At 51.0% G+C, this 17049-nt stretch overlaps 1 protein-coding gene across 3 annotated transcripts in view; it reads left to right on the top strand.

The window, feature by feature from the left end:
- cyp4f3 (cytochrome P450, family 4, subfamily F, polypeptide 3) overlaps positions 1-17049 on the top strand; it is a 95080-nt gene that overhangs the window by 10861 nt on the left and 67170 nt on the right. For 2 of the 3 annotated variants that reach the window (XM_085971508.1, XM_085971510.1), the window contains exons 2-3: positions 8266-8482; positions 10887-11031. In XM_085971508.1, the coding sequence (XP_085827634.1) occupies positions 8267-8482; positions 10887-11031 (361 nt within the window). In that variant the 5' untranslated portion in view covers position 8266. The remainder of the gene's footprint in view (positions 1-8265; positions 8483-10886; positions 11032-17049) is intronic. The other variant, XM_085971509.1, reaches the window with a different exon arrangement.

Raw genomic sequence — 17049 nt, forward strand, 5'->3', positions numbered from 1 at the left:
GGGTAGCGTGACAATATAGGTTGGGTCCCACACTCCATGTTAGCAGGACTCCTGATAGTAACACAGAATCCAGCTTTAAATGGGAGCTTTAGTTTAAGGGGTCTCTCCACACATGTCTCATCCTTGTTTTCAAATCCCTCCATGGTCTTGCCCCACCCTTTCTCTGTGACCTCCTGCAGCCCCACAGCCCTCTGAGATATCTGCACTCCTGTAACTCTGGCCTGATTTTAATCACTCCACCATTGGTGGCCGTGCCTTCAGCTGCCTAGGCCCTAAGGATCAGGGCACGGGTCGCCCCCTCCCAGTGCTGTTAGACCCGTCACTCACTGATGACAGACACCAGGGGGGAAAAATTCGGTATCGCCCCGTTTGGGGTGCCATTATCAGCCGTGCGCAAAGTTTAGCGCCTGGCACTAATTATCGCCTCCGACAGCAAACTTGGCTTTTATCGCCCCTGGAGGTGATTGGAGCGCTAAATCAGGCACTTCACACCTGTCTTAAGGCGCTAAGGCCGAGGAGCGAGGTGAAGCAAGGAAGGGCAAATCAAAATGAACCTGCAAAGTGCTGCTCAGTACTCAAAACTCCTTCACACAGCGTTGAATCTCTCCAGAAGTCTCTCTCTCTCTCTCTCTCTCTCTCTCTCTCTCTCTCAGAATGCGTGGTGCAAAAATGTCACCGACAGAAAAAGGCAGGAAGCGGTCGCCTTTAAATAGCGCTCCCCCAGTCCCTTTCTGACAGCTTAACGCTCCCCTCAACCTGTCGTTGCTAGCGGCAGGCGGTAAGGCAGGGGGCGCCACTCAATATCCGGTCCGGGGCGTTGTGCACTCGATTGACGTCATGATCTTCCGGCGCAGGAGATCGTGGCGGTAGTGTTTAACGCTGCCGCAAAATGTCTAGTTAATTTCGCGAGCGGCGCAAACATCGCCGCGCCCAGGCGCTAGTCGCTTTGCGCCCCATTAGTGCCCTCTTGAGGCGCTAACGGGAGGCGCAAACAACTGAATTTTACCCCCCAGGAATCCACTGGCACTAACCTGCATATTCCAACCCCTTCTGCCAAACCTTGAGATCCAAACTCCGGGAGTCAGGCTCCCCCCCCCCCCCCCCCCCGCCTCGAACTGCAGGACCCCCACCCCAAACCCCAGAATGTTGTCAGAAACTCTGAAGAAACAGCGTAAGCGCCCGTTTCTCCCGGATTTCTGCCAATCTCCCACCGGAGTCACAGCAGGAGTTCAGGAGAATCCCCACAAAATGTCCCTGTGCCGATATCTACCTCCGAATGCCCCACCTCTCTCATCCTGCCGTGTAGTCCCAGCTTTACAACCGGTGAGGGATACAGATTAAATACAAAGGGAAAGGGTGATACGATAAAGTGAAGGCCACTCATTTCCAGTTTTCACAGAGGAAAGGACAGAGTGGTGTCATATAATCACCAATGCACCAGGAAAAATCCTTCAACACCGTGTAGTAAAAATGGAATCTGACCCTATTCAGTCACGAAGTCACTGGACCTGGTGTTTTCCCTTACAAGATGCAAATCCACTTCTTGTTAGAAAACAGCGGCAAAGCTTTGGGAGGTTTGCTGGCCAGATCTGAAATTCGTAATTGCTGGAGATAGACAGGAAGTCCATCAGCAGCCGTGGTGAAAAGAGAGGGTCATTTACTGGGTGTGAAGTCTTTGTGTGAACTGGGGTTGGGGGGGGTCCTCGGAGAAATGGAGTGAAGGGGTGGGTTCGGGGAAGGAAGGCAGATAGTCTGTAGAATAACCAAACAGGTCTTTGAATTGAATGGTAAGAGGTGAAACTGTTGGAGAAGGTATCTGTGAGGTAATTAAAAGACATAAAAAGAACAAGAGGCAGATCGGGTGCTGGAGGGAGACAGTGATAGACAGGCAGCCAACACTGGGTACTCAGATCATAATCACTTCACATATATCTGTGTTACCCAGTGTATGGACCCGTGCAGTGTTACCCAGTGTATGGACCCGTGCAGTGTTACCCAGTGTATGGACCCGTGCAGTGTTACCCAGTGTATGGGCCCGTGCAGTGTTACCCAGTGCATGGACCCGTGCAGTGTTACCCAGTGTATGGGCCCGTGCAGTGTTACCCAGTGTATGGATCCGTGCAGTGTTACCCAGTGTATGGGCCCGTGCAGTGTTACCCAGTGTATGGATCCGTGCAGTGTTACCCAGTGTATGGACCCGTGCAGTGTTACCCAGTGTATGGACCCGTGCAGTGTTACCCAGTGTATGGACCCGTGCAGTGTTACCCAGTGTATGGACCCGTGCAGTGTTACCCAGTGTATGGACCCGTGCAGTGTTACCCAGTGTATGGACCCGTGCAGTGTTACCCAGTGTATGGACCCGTGCAGTGTTACCCAGTGCATGAACCCGTGCAGTGTTACCCAGTGTATGGACCCGTGCAGTGTTACCCAGTGCATGGACCCGTGCAGTGTTACCCAGTGTATGGACCCGTGCAGTGTTACCCAGTGCATGAACCCGTGCAGTGTTACCCAGTGTATGGACCCGTGCAGTGTTACCCAGTGTATGGACCCGTGCGGTGTTACCCAGTGTATGGACCCGTGCAGTGTTACCCAGTGTATGGACCCGTGCAGTGTTACCAAGTCTATGGACCCGTGCAGTCTTACCCTGTGTATGGACCCATGCAGTGTTACCTAGTGCATGGACCCATGCAGTGTTACCCAGTGTATGGACCCGTGCAGTGTTACCCGGTGTATGGACCCGTGCAGTGTTACCCAGCCTATGGACCCATGTGGTGTTACCCAGTGTATGGACCCGTGCAGTGTTACCCAGTGTATGGACCCATGCAGTGTTACCCAGTGTATGGACCCGTGCAGTGTTACCCAGTGTATAGACCCATGCAGTGTTACCCAGTGTATGGGCCCGTGCAGTGTTACCCAGCCTATGTACCCATGCAGTGTTACCCAGTGCATGGACCCGTGCAGTGTTACCCAGTGTATGGACCCGTGCAGTCTTACCCTGTGTATGGACCCATGCAGTGTTACCCAGTGCATGGACCCGTGCAGTGTTACCCAGTATATGGACCCATGCAGTGTTACCCAGTGTATGGAACCGTGCAGTATTACCCAGTGTATGGACCCGTGCGGTGTTACCCAGTGCATGGACCCGTGCGGTGTTACCCAGTGCATGGACCCATGCAGTGTTACCCAGTCTATGGACCCGTGCAGTGTTACCCAGTGTATGGACCCGTGCAGTGTTACTCAGTGTATGGACCCGTGCAGTGTTACCCAGTGTATAGACCCGTGCAGTGTTACCCAGTGTATGGGCACGTGCAGTGTTACCCAGCCTATGTACCCATGCAGTGTTACCCAGTGTATGGACCCGTGCAGTGTTACCCAGTGTATGGACCCGTGCAGTGTTACCCAGTCTATGGACCCGTGCAGTGTTACCCAGTGTATGGACCCGTGCAGTGTTACCCAGTCTATGGACCCGTGCAGTCTTACCCTGTGTATGGACCCGTGCAGTGTTACCCAGTGTATGGACCCGTGCGGTGTTACCCAGTGCATGGACCCGTGCGGTGTTACCCAGTGCATGGACCCGTGCGGTGTTACCCAGTGCATGGACCCATGCAGTGTTACCCAGTCTATGGACCCGTGCAGTGTTACCCAGTGTATGGACCCATGCACTGTTACCCAGTGTATGGACCCGTGCAGTGTTACCCAGTGCATGGACCCGTGCAGTGTTACCCAGTGTATGGACCCGTGCAGTGTTACCCAATGCATCGCCCCATGCAGTGTTACCCAGTGTATGGGCCCGTGCAGTGTTACCCAGTGTATGGACCCATGCAGTGTGACTCAGTGCATAGCCCCGTGCAGTGTTACCCAGTGTATGGACCCGTGCAGTGTTACCCAGTGTATGGACCCGTGCAGTGTTACCCAGTGTATGGACCTGTGCAGTGTTACCCAGTGCATAGCCCCGTGCAGTGTTACCCAGTGTATGGACCCGTGCAGTGTCACCCAGTGTATGGACCCATGCAGTGTCACCCAGTGTATGGACCCATGCAGTGTTACCTAGTGCATAGCCCTGTGCAGTGTTACCCAGTGTATGGACCCGTGCAGTGTTACCCGGTGTATGGACCCATGCAGTGTTACCCAGTGTATTGACCCATGCAGTGTTACCCAGTCTATGGACCCGTGCAGTGTTACCCAGTCTATGGACCCGTGCAGTGTTACCCAGTGTATGGACCCGTGCAGTGTTACCCAGTCTGTGGACCCGTGCAGTGTTACCCAGTGTATAGACCCGTGCAGTGTTACCCAGTGTATGGGCCCGTGCAGTGTTACCCAGTGTATGGCCCCGTGCAGTGTTACCCAGTGCATGGCCCCGTGCAGTGTTACCCAGTGTATGGACCCGTGCAGTGTTACCCAGTGTATGGACCCGTGCAGTGTTACCCAGTGTATGGACCCATGCAGTGTTACCCAGTGCATAGCCCCGTGCGGTGTTACCCAGTGCATGGACACGTGCTGTGTTACCCAGTGTATGGACCTGTGCAGTGTTACCCAGTGCATAGCCCCGTGCAGTGTTACCCAGTGCATAGCCCCGTGCGGTGTTACCCAGTGCATGGACACGTGCAGTGTTACCCAGTGTATGGACCCGTGCAGTGTTACCCAGTGTATGGAACCATGTGGTTTCACCCAGTGCATGGACCCGTGCAGTGTTACCCAGTACATGGACCCGTGCAGTGTTACCCAGTGTATGGACCCATGCAGTGTTACCCAGTCTATGGACCCGTGCAGTGTCACCCAGTGTATGGACCCGTGCAGTGTTACCCAGTGTATGGGCCCGTGCAGTGTTACCCAGTGTATGGGCCCATGTAGTGTTACCCAGTGTATGGGCCCGTGCATTGTTACCCAGTGCATGGTCCCGTGCAGTGTTACCCAGTGTATGGACCCATGCAGTGTTACCCGTGTATGGGTCCGTGCAGTGTTACCCAGTGTATGGACCCGTGCAGTGTTACCCAGTGTATGGACCCATGCAGTGTTACCCAGTGTATGGACCCGTGCAGTGTTACCCAGTGTATGGACCCATGCAGTGTTACCCAGTGTATGGACCCGTGCAGTGTTACCCAGTCTATGGACCCGTGCAGTGTTACCCAGTGTATGGACCCGTGCAGTGTTACCCAGTGTATGGACGCATGCAGTGTTACCCAGTCTATGGACCCGTGTGGTTTTACCCAGTGCATGGACCCGTGCGGTGTTGCCCAGTGCATGGACCCGTGCAGTGTTACCCAGTGTATGGACCCGTGTGGTTTTACCCAGTGTATGGACCAGTGCAGTGTTACCCAGTGTATGGACCCGTGCAGTGTTACCCACTGTATGGACCCGTGCAGTGTTACCCAGTGCATGGATCCGTGCAGTGTTACCCAGTGCATGGATCCGTGCAGTGTTACCCAGTACATGGACCCATGCAGTGTTACCCAGTCTATGGACCTGTGCAGTGTTACCCAGTCTATGGACCCGTGCAGTGTTACCCAGTCTGTGGACCCATGCAGTGTTACCCAGTCTATGAACCCGTGCAGTGTTACCCAGTCTATGGACCTGTGCAGTGTTACCCAGTCTATGGACCCGTGCAGTGTTACCCAGTCTGTGGACCCATGCAGTGTTACCCAGTCTATGAACCCATGCAGTGTTACCCAGTCTATGGACCCGTGCAGTGTTACCCAGTCTATGGACCCGTGCCGTGTTACCCAGTCTATGGACCCGTGCCGTGTTACCCAGTGTATGGACCCGTGCAGTGTTTCCCAGTGCATGGACCCGTGCAGTGTTACCCAGTCTATGGACCCATGCAGTGTTACCCAGTGCATGGACACGTGCAGTGTTACCCAGTGTATGGACCCGTGCAGTTTTACCCAGCCTATGGACCCATGCAGTGTTACCCAATGTATGGACCCGTGCAGTGTTACCCAGTGCATGGACCTGTGCAGTGTTGCGCACTCTGTATAGAGGCGTGCAGTGTTACCCACTCTGTATAGAGGCGTGCATAGAATTACATAGAATTTACAGCATAGAAACAGGCCTTTCAATACAACAGGTCTATGCCGGTGTCTGTGCTCTACACGCCCTCCTTCCACCCTACATCATCCAACCCTCTCAGCACAACCTTCTATTCCTTTCTCCTTCATGTGTTTATCTAGCCTCCCACTAAATGCATCTATACTATTTGCCTCAACCACTCCCTGTGGCAGCGAGTTCCACATTCTCACCACTCTCTGGATAAAGAAGTTTCTCCTGAATTCCCTATTAGGTTTATTGGTGACTACCTGATATTTATGGCCCCTAGTTCTGGTCTCCCCCACAAGTGGAATCATCTTCTCTACGTCTACCCAATTAAACCCTTTCATAATTTGAAAGCCCTCGATCAGGTCGCCCCCCCTCAGCCTTCTCTTTTCTAGGGAAAAAAGCCCCCGCCTGTTCAATCTTTCCTGATACTTCTAACCTCTCAGTTTTGGTATCACCAGTGTAAATATTTTCAGCACCTTCTCCAGTGCCTCTATATCTGTTTGTAATGTGGAGACCAGAGGCGTGCACCGTACTCCAAGTCTAGTTTGGCAGTTATTGTTCAGGCGCATTCTGCAAATGAGGAAATGTGTTTTTTCTTATTTTATGTTAACAAGTGAGTGCAATAGGATGAGGCAATGCTGTGAACTGCTCAGTGTTTCCACTGATACTCTCCCATCAGGTGACTGAGGCGTAGTCACTGCTAGACTGCAGTTAATGTGTAGGTTGATTTCCCGTTTTAGCTCTGCTGGCTAATGCCCTACAGTCATATTCTATTTCCTTATTCTAGTGATCCCTCTGATCCCAGCTCTACATGAGATTGATTTAAATGTCCCGGCCAGTCCTCACCCAGCAGGAAAGGAATCTGTTGTGCACTGAGTGTGGGGAAAGGGAAGGGAACAGGGATGTTGGGAGGGGCAGAGGGGATGGGATGGGATAGGAAGGGGATTGCCACAGTCCATGTGGTGTTGGTACTCCCACCGTGCTGTTAGGTCTGGAGTTCCAGGATTTAGACCCAATGACAATGCAGGAACAGCCATTATGTTGGGAAGACCGAAGCCATTGTCTTTGGTCCCTGCCACAAACTCCGTTCCCTCGCCACTGTCTCGACCCCTCTCCCTGGCCACTGTCTGAGGCTGAGCCAGACTGTTCGCAACCTTGGTGTCATATTTGACTGTAAGATAAGCTTCCAAATACACATCTGCTCCATCACTAAGACCGCCTACTTCCACCTGCATAACATCGACCGACTCCGCCCCTTGCCTCCGCTCATCCGCTGCTGAAATCCTTATCCATGCCTTTGTTATCTCTAGACTGGACTATTCCAACGCACTCCTGGCCGGCCTCCCATCTACCACCCTCCGTAAACGTGAGCTCATGAAACTCGGCTGCCCATGTCCTAACTCGCACAAAGTCCCGTTCACCCATCACCCCTGCGCTCGCTGACCTACATTGGCTCTTGGTTAAGCAACGTCTTGATTTTAAAATTCTCATCCTTGTTTTCAGATCACTCCATGGCTTCACTCCTCCCTATCTCTGTAACCTCCTCCAGCCCCACAAACCCTCCGAGATCTCTGCGCTCCTCTAATTCTAGTTTCTCGCGCATCCCTGATTATAATCACTCCACCATTGGTGGCCGTGCCTTCTGTTGCCTGGGCCCTAAACTCTGGAATTCCCTCCCTACATCCGTCTGCCTCTCTACTTCTCTCTCCTCCTTTTAAGTCGCTCCTTAAAACCTACCTTTTTGACCAAGCACCTGTCCTAATATCTCCTTATGTGGCTCGGTGTCAAATTGTGTTTGGTAACGCTCCTGTGAAACACCTTGGGACATTTTACTACATTAAAGGCGCTATATAAATGCAAGTTGTTGAGTGTGCGAGGGTTTTTGTTTGATCGTTGTGGCTGCTTTACTTCCTTGGTCACTGAAGGTAGATGTTTGTTCAGTACGTTTACGTGTATTGTGTGTAAGGTGTTTTCTGCTAAAATTAGTGCATGCAGCCAAAACTAGGCTGTGGCTAGTCATAGATCGCTATTGGACATCACAGGTCTGTCCCCCCCCCCCCCCACCGCCCCAATGCCGCAGCCTGGATTCAATCCCCAGGGTGGCCTCACTCCCTCCCTTGGCGCACCATGTTCACTGTACACGGTTCACGTAATGGATATCAAACTGATGTACCCAGATTACCAGCACGGCTGCTTTCCACTGATTCGGTTTTATTTGTCTTTGCCTGACAGGATGTTGCTGGATGAGGTTTGGCAGGGCTTGGCCCTGGGCCGCGGTTCAATCCGGGCCTACCTGTGGTGTGCCGTTATCGCCCTGGCCCTGACCGTCTTCATCAAGACCGCCCTGCACGCCCTCTACCTGCTGAGGCGCTTCCGTGAGAATTCCCGGAAGCTGAAGTGTTTCGAAAGTCCCCCGAGGCGCAGCTGGCTGATGGGGCACCTGGGAATGGTAGGGGCCCCCCCGAGAGCTGAGTGGTCGCGTGGAATCCCAGACATTTCACGGAGCCGGGAGAGCGAGGATCAATAATCAATCTTACTCCCGCCACCAGGGTTCCTGTGGGTGGATTATCTCGGGACCTGCTACACTTTACGATGCGCTCGGTCCATGTAATATAAATTGGCCATCCAACTCTGCGGCTCTGCCCTGCCCCGCGGGGAGTCTCGGTCGACAGAAGCACGGGTCAGACAGTCAGCGCTGTAACATTATAGACCTGTCTCCGACCCTGGGAGCGCGCGGCTGCCTGGCTGGGATTGCGGGATCCTGGGATTGCCCCCTATAAATCGGGGCGGGGAGGGGGGCGAAATTGAGGCAGTTCCAAGGTTCGAAGGAAGTGGGAATTACTCATTATGGAAACGAATCTGGGGGAGACATCCCTTCGACCTTCCCCCTCCCTCAATCTGCAGTAGTTGTGCCCATTATACGGCAGAGATTGCTTCTGTTAAATTCAAAGCACCGGGTGAACTTAAAAGTCCAACGGCCAATGCTGGGAATCAGCAGCAGGTCAGGCAGTGTGTGGAGAGAGAAGGGACGGGTTGGGGTCTCGCTAGATCTGGTCCTGAGGAAGGGGCCTCCCGTCACACACTGAGCCCCTCTGTACAGAACCGTGTGACACTACATCCTCAGTCTAATTCATTGTGAGGCTCGGGCCTACTTTACACCGCTTGCTCTGCTTTTCATCCCCTTGGCATGTTCTATTTTATTCGGATTACTATGGAAGCAGGTATGTGACAATCTAGTTGGTTATGAATTTAATCGCAGTGTGGGGTGGGAGGGTTATTACGAGCTTTCTCCCTCTCCCCACTCTGTGTGCAGCAGTCCCTGGTTGGAGGGAGGGTGGCGAGCCCCTTGGCGAGTGGGGTCGCTGCCAGGCTGGACCCACTCTGCCCCATAATGCCCTGCTGACCGTGCCAAGCTCGCCTGCTGTCCGGGAAACCGAGCAAAGGCCGGGACACAGCTTTACAGAGGGGCACGGTGCACAGTGCATATTTGGACAGAGATTTATCACATTGGAAGGTCGGGGTGCACAGGGGGTCGGGGTGCACAGGGGGTCGGGGTGCACAGGGGGTCGGGGTGCACAGGGGGCCGGGGTGCACAGGGGGTCGGGGTGCACAGGGGGCCAGGGTGCACAGGGGGCCGGGGTGCACAGGGGGCCGGGGTGCACAGGGGGCCGGGGTGCACAGGGGGCCGGGGTGCACAGGGGGCCGGGGTGCACAGGGGGTCGGGGTGCACAGGGGGTCGGGGTGCACAGAGGGTCGGGGTGCACACAGTTGGGGAGCTCCAGGGTTTGTAGCCTATTCCAGTAACTAGGCCCCACTCCTGCCTGATTTGCTAGTTCCTGAGCCCCACAGTGATGGTGCCCTGAATTAATCAAATCTCATCCTAAACAGACTTTGTCCCTGCACACAGCGAGGAATCTAACCCGCGGTTACAGAGAGAGTGACTGGAGTCAGTAACAACTCGTAGAGCTTCATTAATAGAAACATCTCGGACCACAAACTCCACACATGCTCTTCATTGAAAAATCTTCGGTAGTTTTTGCAAACACCTTGAATGATGTACAGGAGCAGGAGGAATCGCTTTATTTCATATAGATGGGGGGTGAACATTGTAAATAAAACCAAAAAGCAGTCTGTTCAATCACAATGTTTAAATAATTGCTTTAGAAGCTATGATCACATGTTTTGTCTAATTAGGCATGATTCACAGATTTGCCAGAGTCATTCCTCGTGAGTAATTCAGTCTTCGACACTCTTGAATTTTTAAACACTGTCTTGTTGAGGTCAGTGTAGCGCCATGGTGATGCGGCTGACTTTCGGAGATCGAAACTGGGTCGGCGCTCTGTGACAGAGTCAGTAACCCGACCCCTGACCCCATCGGGTCCCACATTGCTGGAGATTGACCGGCTAGTCTGGCCCGGCCCGTCGATGGCACCGGCGACTGGGATTCAGCCGGCCTGTCCTGCCTAGCGTAGGAAGCTGCCCATTGCTAGTAAGCAACGTGATTGTAGCCATCTTCAGATCCAGCAGCGTTCCTTACCCATTATTAATCCTTTTGATGTTCCAAACTGCACCCACGTTTTAGAAAAGAGATTGTTCTCTCCTAGCCGCCTGTATTGGGGCTTTAGAGCCCCCTATAAATCCTTCACATCTCCTGGTTCCTGAGTGTCGATGTGTGCCTGGCGTGTGCTGGGCTGAAGTAACTACCGATCATGGTCTGCCTCACTGTTGCTCTGCGTTAGTGCTTTGTTTGTTGACGGGGTGTTTGCCTTGCCTTCTCCTCCATTCTATGTCGCCCAGCTTGAAGTGGCTTGTGTCTAATGTGGGCCTCTGTTTCTTCACTCTATTGGGAGTAGGTCAACCCAGATGAGGAAGGAATGCAAACGATCGCACGGCTGGTTTTAAAGTTCCCACACACCATGAAGACGTGGTTCGGACCCCATTTACCCATAATCTCGCTGTTTCACCCCGATTACATTAAACCTGTCATATTGGCACCAGGTATTGAGTCAAATCTGGGCAGTTTAGTCATTAGTTCACCCTTTAGTTGTCGTAAGTAGTGAATTTAGATGATCATCTTCCCACAGGGGTTTTGAATTCTTTATTGAAAACACCAATGCTCAAAGGGTGTCTCCAAGTACAGTATTACCATCAGGCTGGGTTTCAATCCAGCCCAGCCCAGTCCGTGATGGTGATTGCCTCTGCTCCCCCACAGGGGTCAAATGTCAACACCGCCAATGGTCCTGATGGGCACTGGTCAGAGTGTGAGGGTGGAGAGATGAGCCAGACAGAGCAGGAGGCACAGACAGACCAAGATACAGGAACTCGGATAGACAATCACAGACAAGACGGATTGAAAGGGTTGTCGCAGTAAGGAGTGCTTTTCTTGACTTGAAATTGAAACGTATCATAAAGTCATAGCGGCACAGAAGGAGGCCATTCGGCCCATCGAGTCCGTGCCGGCTCTCTGTAGAGCAATCCAGTCAGTCCCATTCCCCCGCTCTATCCCCGTAGCCCTGCAAGTTTATTTCCCTCAAGTGTCTATCCAGTCTCCCCTTGAAAACATTGAGTGTCTCCGCTTCCACCACTTCCGTCGGCAGCGAGTTCCAGGTCCTCACCACTCGCTGCGTAAAAAAGTTTTTCCTCACCCCCGCCCCCCCCCCCCGTATCTCTTGCCCAAAACCTTAAATCTGTGTCCCCTAGTCCTTGTACCATTAACTAGTGGGAACAGCCTTTCCCTGTCTAGCCTATCCAAACCCGTCATAATCTTGTACACCTCTATCAAATCACCCCTCAACCTCCCTTGCTCCAATGAAAACAAATCCAGCAGTGGCCCCAGCACTGACCCTTGGGGAACACCACTGTCTATCATCCTCCAGTCTTAAAAACAGCCATTTACCACAACTCGCTGTTTTCTGTCCTTAAGCCAAATCCTTATCCAAGCTGCCACTGACCCATCTATTCCATGAGCCTCAATTTTGTTAACCAGCCTTGTATGTGGTACTTTTCAAACGCCTTCCGAAAATCCATGTAGACAACGTCCATTGCATTCCCTTCATCAATCCTCTGTTACTTCATCAAAAAATTCAATTAGATTAGTCAAACATGATCTGCCTTTTACAAATCCATGTTGGCTCTCCTTAATTAGCTTAAACCTCTCCAAGTGCCCGTTAATTTTTTCCTTGATTATTGTTTCTAAAACTTTACCCACCACTGATGTTAAACTGACCGGCCTGTAGTTACTAGGATTGTCCTTACACCCTTTCTTGAACAATGGTGTCACATTTGCCACTTTCCAATCCTCAGGTACCTCCCCCACATCTAGGGAAGATTGGAAAATTATGGCAAGCCCTTCCACTATCTCCCCCAATTCCCTTAGCAACCTGGGATGCAAGCCATCTGGACCAGGCGACTTATCCACTCTAAGCATACCCAGCCTTTCTAGTACATCCTGTCTATCAATTTTCACCCTTTCCATTGCTTCTACCTTTTCCACTTCTGATATTTTGTCAGCATCCACACCGATACAAAGTACTCACCTTCTTTGTCCCTAATAGGCCCATCCCACCACTTACTACCTGCTTACTGTTTACATGCCGGTAGAAGATTTTTGGGTTCCCTTTTATGTTAACCGCCATTCTACTCTCATATCCTCTCTTTGCCAATCTTATTTTCATCTTCTATCTTCTGCTATCTAATATGGTACTACCTCCTCTCTCAACTTATTGTATTTGGTGTGCTTCTCCCTTGAAGAATTCACCTGACATGCATCATATTAAGTGCCCAGTCCTCACCGTTTTTAAGCCACGTTTCCGTTATTGCCACAACATCATATTGCCGCACGGCTAATTGTGCTTGTAGCTCACCAACCTTATTCACCACACTTTGTGCGTTTATGTACCTACATTCTAAACCCATTTTTGAATTTTTCATTGTCTTTCTTAGTCTGCTGCTATCTAATATGGTACTACCTCCGCCTCTAGTACTACTTTCTTCTCTAGTACTACCCAACACACTCACTCTTTTATGCACCTTATTCCTCTTTTCTACTCCTGGTGCCCGTCCCCCTGCCAAGCCAGTTCAAACCCTCCCCAACAGCACTAGCAAACCTCCCCGTGAGGATATTGGTCCCGGCTCTGTTGAGGTGTAACCATAGAAACTTGCGGCACAGAAGGAGGCCGTTCGGCCCGTCGTGCCTTTGCTGCTGTGGTCCAAGCCAAGGGGGCCTTGCGCTGTTTCTGACCCGAGACTCATGGGGGGGGGGGGGGGGGGCTCAGATTTTCAACGTGATGCCCGGGGCAGCTCAGTCACCCGTCATGGAAACCGCCCGCTTTTCATTTCCACCAAATTCTATAACGGCCAATGTGTTACATTTAGGCGGCAAGTTGAATGTCCAAGCCCGTGCTCTTTTCCTACTTGTTAAAAACTTCAGACGTTTAGGAGCTGAATTCCCGTGTTTCTCTGGAATATATTTATTAGCTTTCCTGTTCTTGAATATTTACGGAGGGGTCAGCATGGGTCGATGATGCCACCTTGGTCTGTTGAATAGTAAGAAAAGGCAAAGTGAAGCAGCTCCGGAGCAAAGCCAGCTCCATGGAGACATTTCCAAACTCCAAGGCGCTGGGTGTGTGGTCCTCGTCTCAGATCCTCGCTAATTGGCCAATTCTGCTTTCTAAAATGGCCGCCCACACAAAATGGTTTCCTTGAGGGGGTCCAAGGTCAGTGAGGAAAGGAATTCTCTTCACCCAGTTTGACCTAATGCCTCACTCACTTGAAGAACTTTTTTATTTTAACATTCACAGAATCACAGAAACCCCACAGTGCAGATAGAGGCCATTTCGGCCCATCGAGCCTGCACCGACACATATCCCACCCGATCCCCGTAACCCCTACACCAACACATATCCCACCCTATCCCTGTAACCCCACGTATTTAATCCCCCTAACACTAAGGGTCAATTTATCATAGCCAATCAACCTAACCCGCACATTTTTGGACTGTGGGAGGAAACCGGAGCACCCGGAGAAAACCCACGCAAACACGGGGAGAATGTGCAAACTCCGCACAGACAGTCGCCCGAGGCCGGATTCGAACCTGGGTCTCTGGCGCTGTGAGGCAACAGTGCTAACCACTATGCCACCGTGCTTGTAACAGAACTTCAGTTTTGACAAAACCAGATGCGAATCAAATCACATCCCTGGGGGTAGCTTGCCAATAAGAGCCGGCACCAGCCCCCCACCGCCGCCCTCCCCACCCCCCCCCCCCCGCCCCCTCCCCCACTCAGTACGTATCGGAAAACGACTGCCTGGATTATCAGAAAAGGCATGCGGTTGACCAGGCTTCATCTCTATGTCTGTCCGGGTTGACCTAGTCAGTTAAAGGTGAAGGAGCTGGGGGAGTATAGTCTTTCGAGCAGTGGTTATGAAACCGCAGTCGGAAGGTTTGGGGTTTCGAATGCACAAACTGTGGGATCCAGATGTGGCAGTGGGGAGCACTGGAACATCTGGCACCCAGTGGACCGCTACTTCATATAGCAATGAACATTGAACTGATTGTTCACGCAGTAGATGCAGGGTAGCCCAGACACTGCGGTCTCGCCACTAATTCTGTGCATCCCCTAGTCATGGCCACAGATACTTGACTTCACTGTGGCCCAGAAATTTGGGTCGGGGGCTTCCCGCGGGTGCAAGCCCCCGACCTGCACTTACCTTGCGCGCCGGCAGTTGAGCTCTGGGCTCACGTGGAATTCCGCTCCGGGGCCTGGCCCAGCTGCCGGCGCGCTGTGCTTGCGTGTCCCAGGGGCGTAGTTAGTGCGATGCGTCCCCTGGGATCACGTGAGCCATGGGCAGCCAATCAGAGGAGGGAAAAGCCCATTCAGAAGATTGACAGGAAGACCTACATAAGAACATAAGAAATAGGAGCAGGAGTAGGCCAATCGGCCCCTCGAGCCTGCTCCGCCATTCAATAAGATCATGGCTGATCTGATCCTAACCGCCAATCTACTATCACAGAACCATCTCCTGAATCTAACAGAATTAGACACATGAAATAGGAGCAGGATCAGGCTACACGGCCCCTCGGCCCGCTCCGCTACCCACAGGGCCATGTCCGATCCGAACCTAGACTCATGTCCAAATTCCTGCCCGCTCCCCGTAACCCTTAATTCCCTTTACTTCTAGGAAACTGTCTATTTCTGTTTTAAATTTATGTAATGATGTAGCTTCTACAGCTTTTTGGGGCAGCATATTCCATGGACCTACCACCCTCTGAGTGAAGTAGTTCCTCCTCATCTCAGTTTTGAAAGAGCAGCCCCTTATTCTAAGACTATGCCCCCTAGTTCTAGTTTCACCCATCATCGGGAACATCCTCCCGCATCCACCCGATCCAACCCCTTCACAATCTTATATGTTTCAATAAGATCGCCTCTCATTCTTCTGAACTCCAATGAGTAGAGTCCCAATCTACTCAACCTCTCCTCATATGTCCATCCCCTCATCCCCGGGATTAACCGAGTGAACCTTCTTTGTACTGACTCGAGAGCAAGTATGTCTTTTCTTAAGTATGGACACCAAAACTGTATGCAGTATTCCAGGTGCGGTCTCACCAATACCTTGTACAACTGAAGCAATACCTCCCTATTTTTATATTCTATCCCCCTAGCAATGAAAGCCAACATTCCATTGGCCTTCTTAATCACTTGCTGCACCTGCATACTAACCTTTTGAGTTTCGTGCACCAGGACCCCCAGATCCCTTTGTACTTCAGTACTTTCCAGTTTCTTGCCATTAAGATAATAACTTGCTCTACGATTTTTCCTGCCAAAGTGCATAACCTCACACTTTCCAGTATTGTATTCCATCTGCCAAATCTCTGCCCACTTACTTAGCCTGTCTATGTCCCCTTGCAGGTTTTTTATGTCCTCCTCACTCACTACTTTCCCTCCCATCTTTGTATCATCTGCAAACTTTGATATGTTACACTCGGTCCCCTCCTCCAAATCATTAATATAGATTGTAAAGAGTTGGGGACCCAGCACTGACCCCTGCGGAACACCACTAGTTACTGATTGCCAGTCTGAGAATGAACCATTTATCCCAACTCTCTGCCTTCTGTTAGATAGCCAATCCTCTATCCATGCCAGAATATTACCCCCAATCCCGTGATTTTTTATCTTAAGCAATAATCTTTTGTGTGGCACCTTGTCAAATGCCTTTTGGAAGTCTAAATACACTACGTCCACTGGTTCCCCTTTATCCACCCTATATGTTACTTCCTCAAAGAACTCCAGCAAATTTGTCAAACATGACTTCCCCTTCATAAAACCATGCTGACTTTGTCCTATTCAATTATGATTATCCAAATGTCCTGTTACTGTCTCCTTAATAATGGACTCCAAAATTTTACCTACCACAGATGTTATGCTAACCGATCTATAGTTTCCAGCTTTCTGTCTACTGCCCTTTTTAAATAAGGGTGTTACATTAGCAGTTTTCCGGTCTGCCGGGACCTTTGTTGAGTCCAGGGAGTTTTGGAAAATTATTACCAATGCATCCACAATCCCTACTGCCACTTCCCTCAAGACCCTAGGATGTAAGCCATCAGGTCCAGGTGATTTATCCGCCTTGAGTCCCATTATTTTACCGAGTACCACTTCCTTAGTGATTTTGATCGTGTTTAGCACCTCCCCCGCTATAGCCCCCTGTTTGTCCAGTGTTGGGATATTCTTAGTGTCCTCTACTGTAAAGACTGATACAAAATATTCATTCAGTGTTTTTGCCATCTCCATATTTCCCACCATTAATTTCCCGGTCTCATCCTCTAAGGGACCAACATTTACATTAGCCACCCTTTTTCGTTTTATATAACTATAAAAACTCTTACTATCTGTTTTTATATTTTTTGCTAATTTACTTTCATAATCTATCTTCCCTTTCTTAATCAATCTTTTTGTTATTTTTTGCTGTCTTTTAAAGTTTTCCCAATCCTCTATCCTCCCACTAGATTTGGCTACCTTATAT

Source organism: Somniosus microcephalus, chromosome 31 (genome assembly GCF_052327205.1).
Source record: "Somniosus microcephalus isolate GS21.2 chromosome 31, FLI_Smic_1.0, whole genome shotgun sequence".
Classification (NCBI taxonomy): Eukaryota; Metazoa; Chordata; class Chondrichthyes; order Squaliformes; family Somniosidae; genus Somniosus; species Somniosus microcephalus.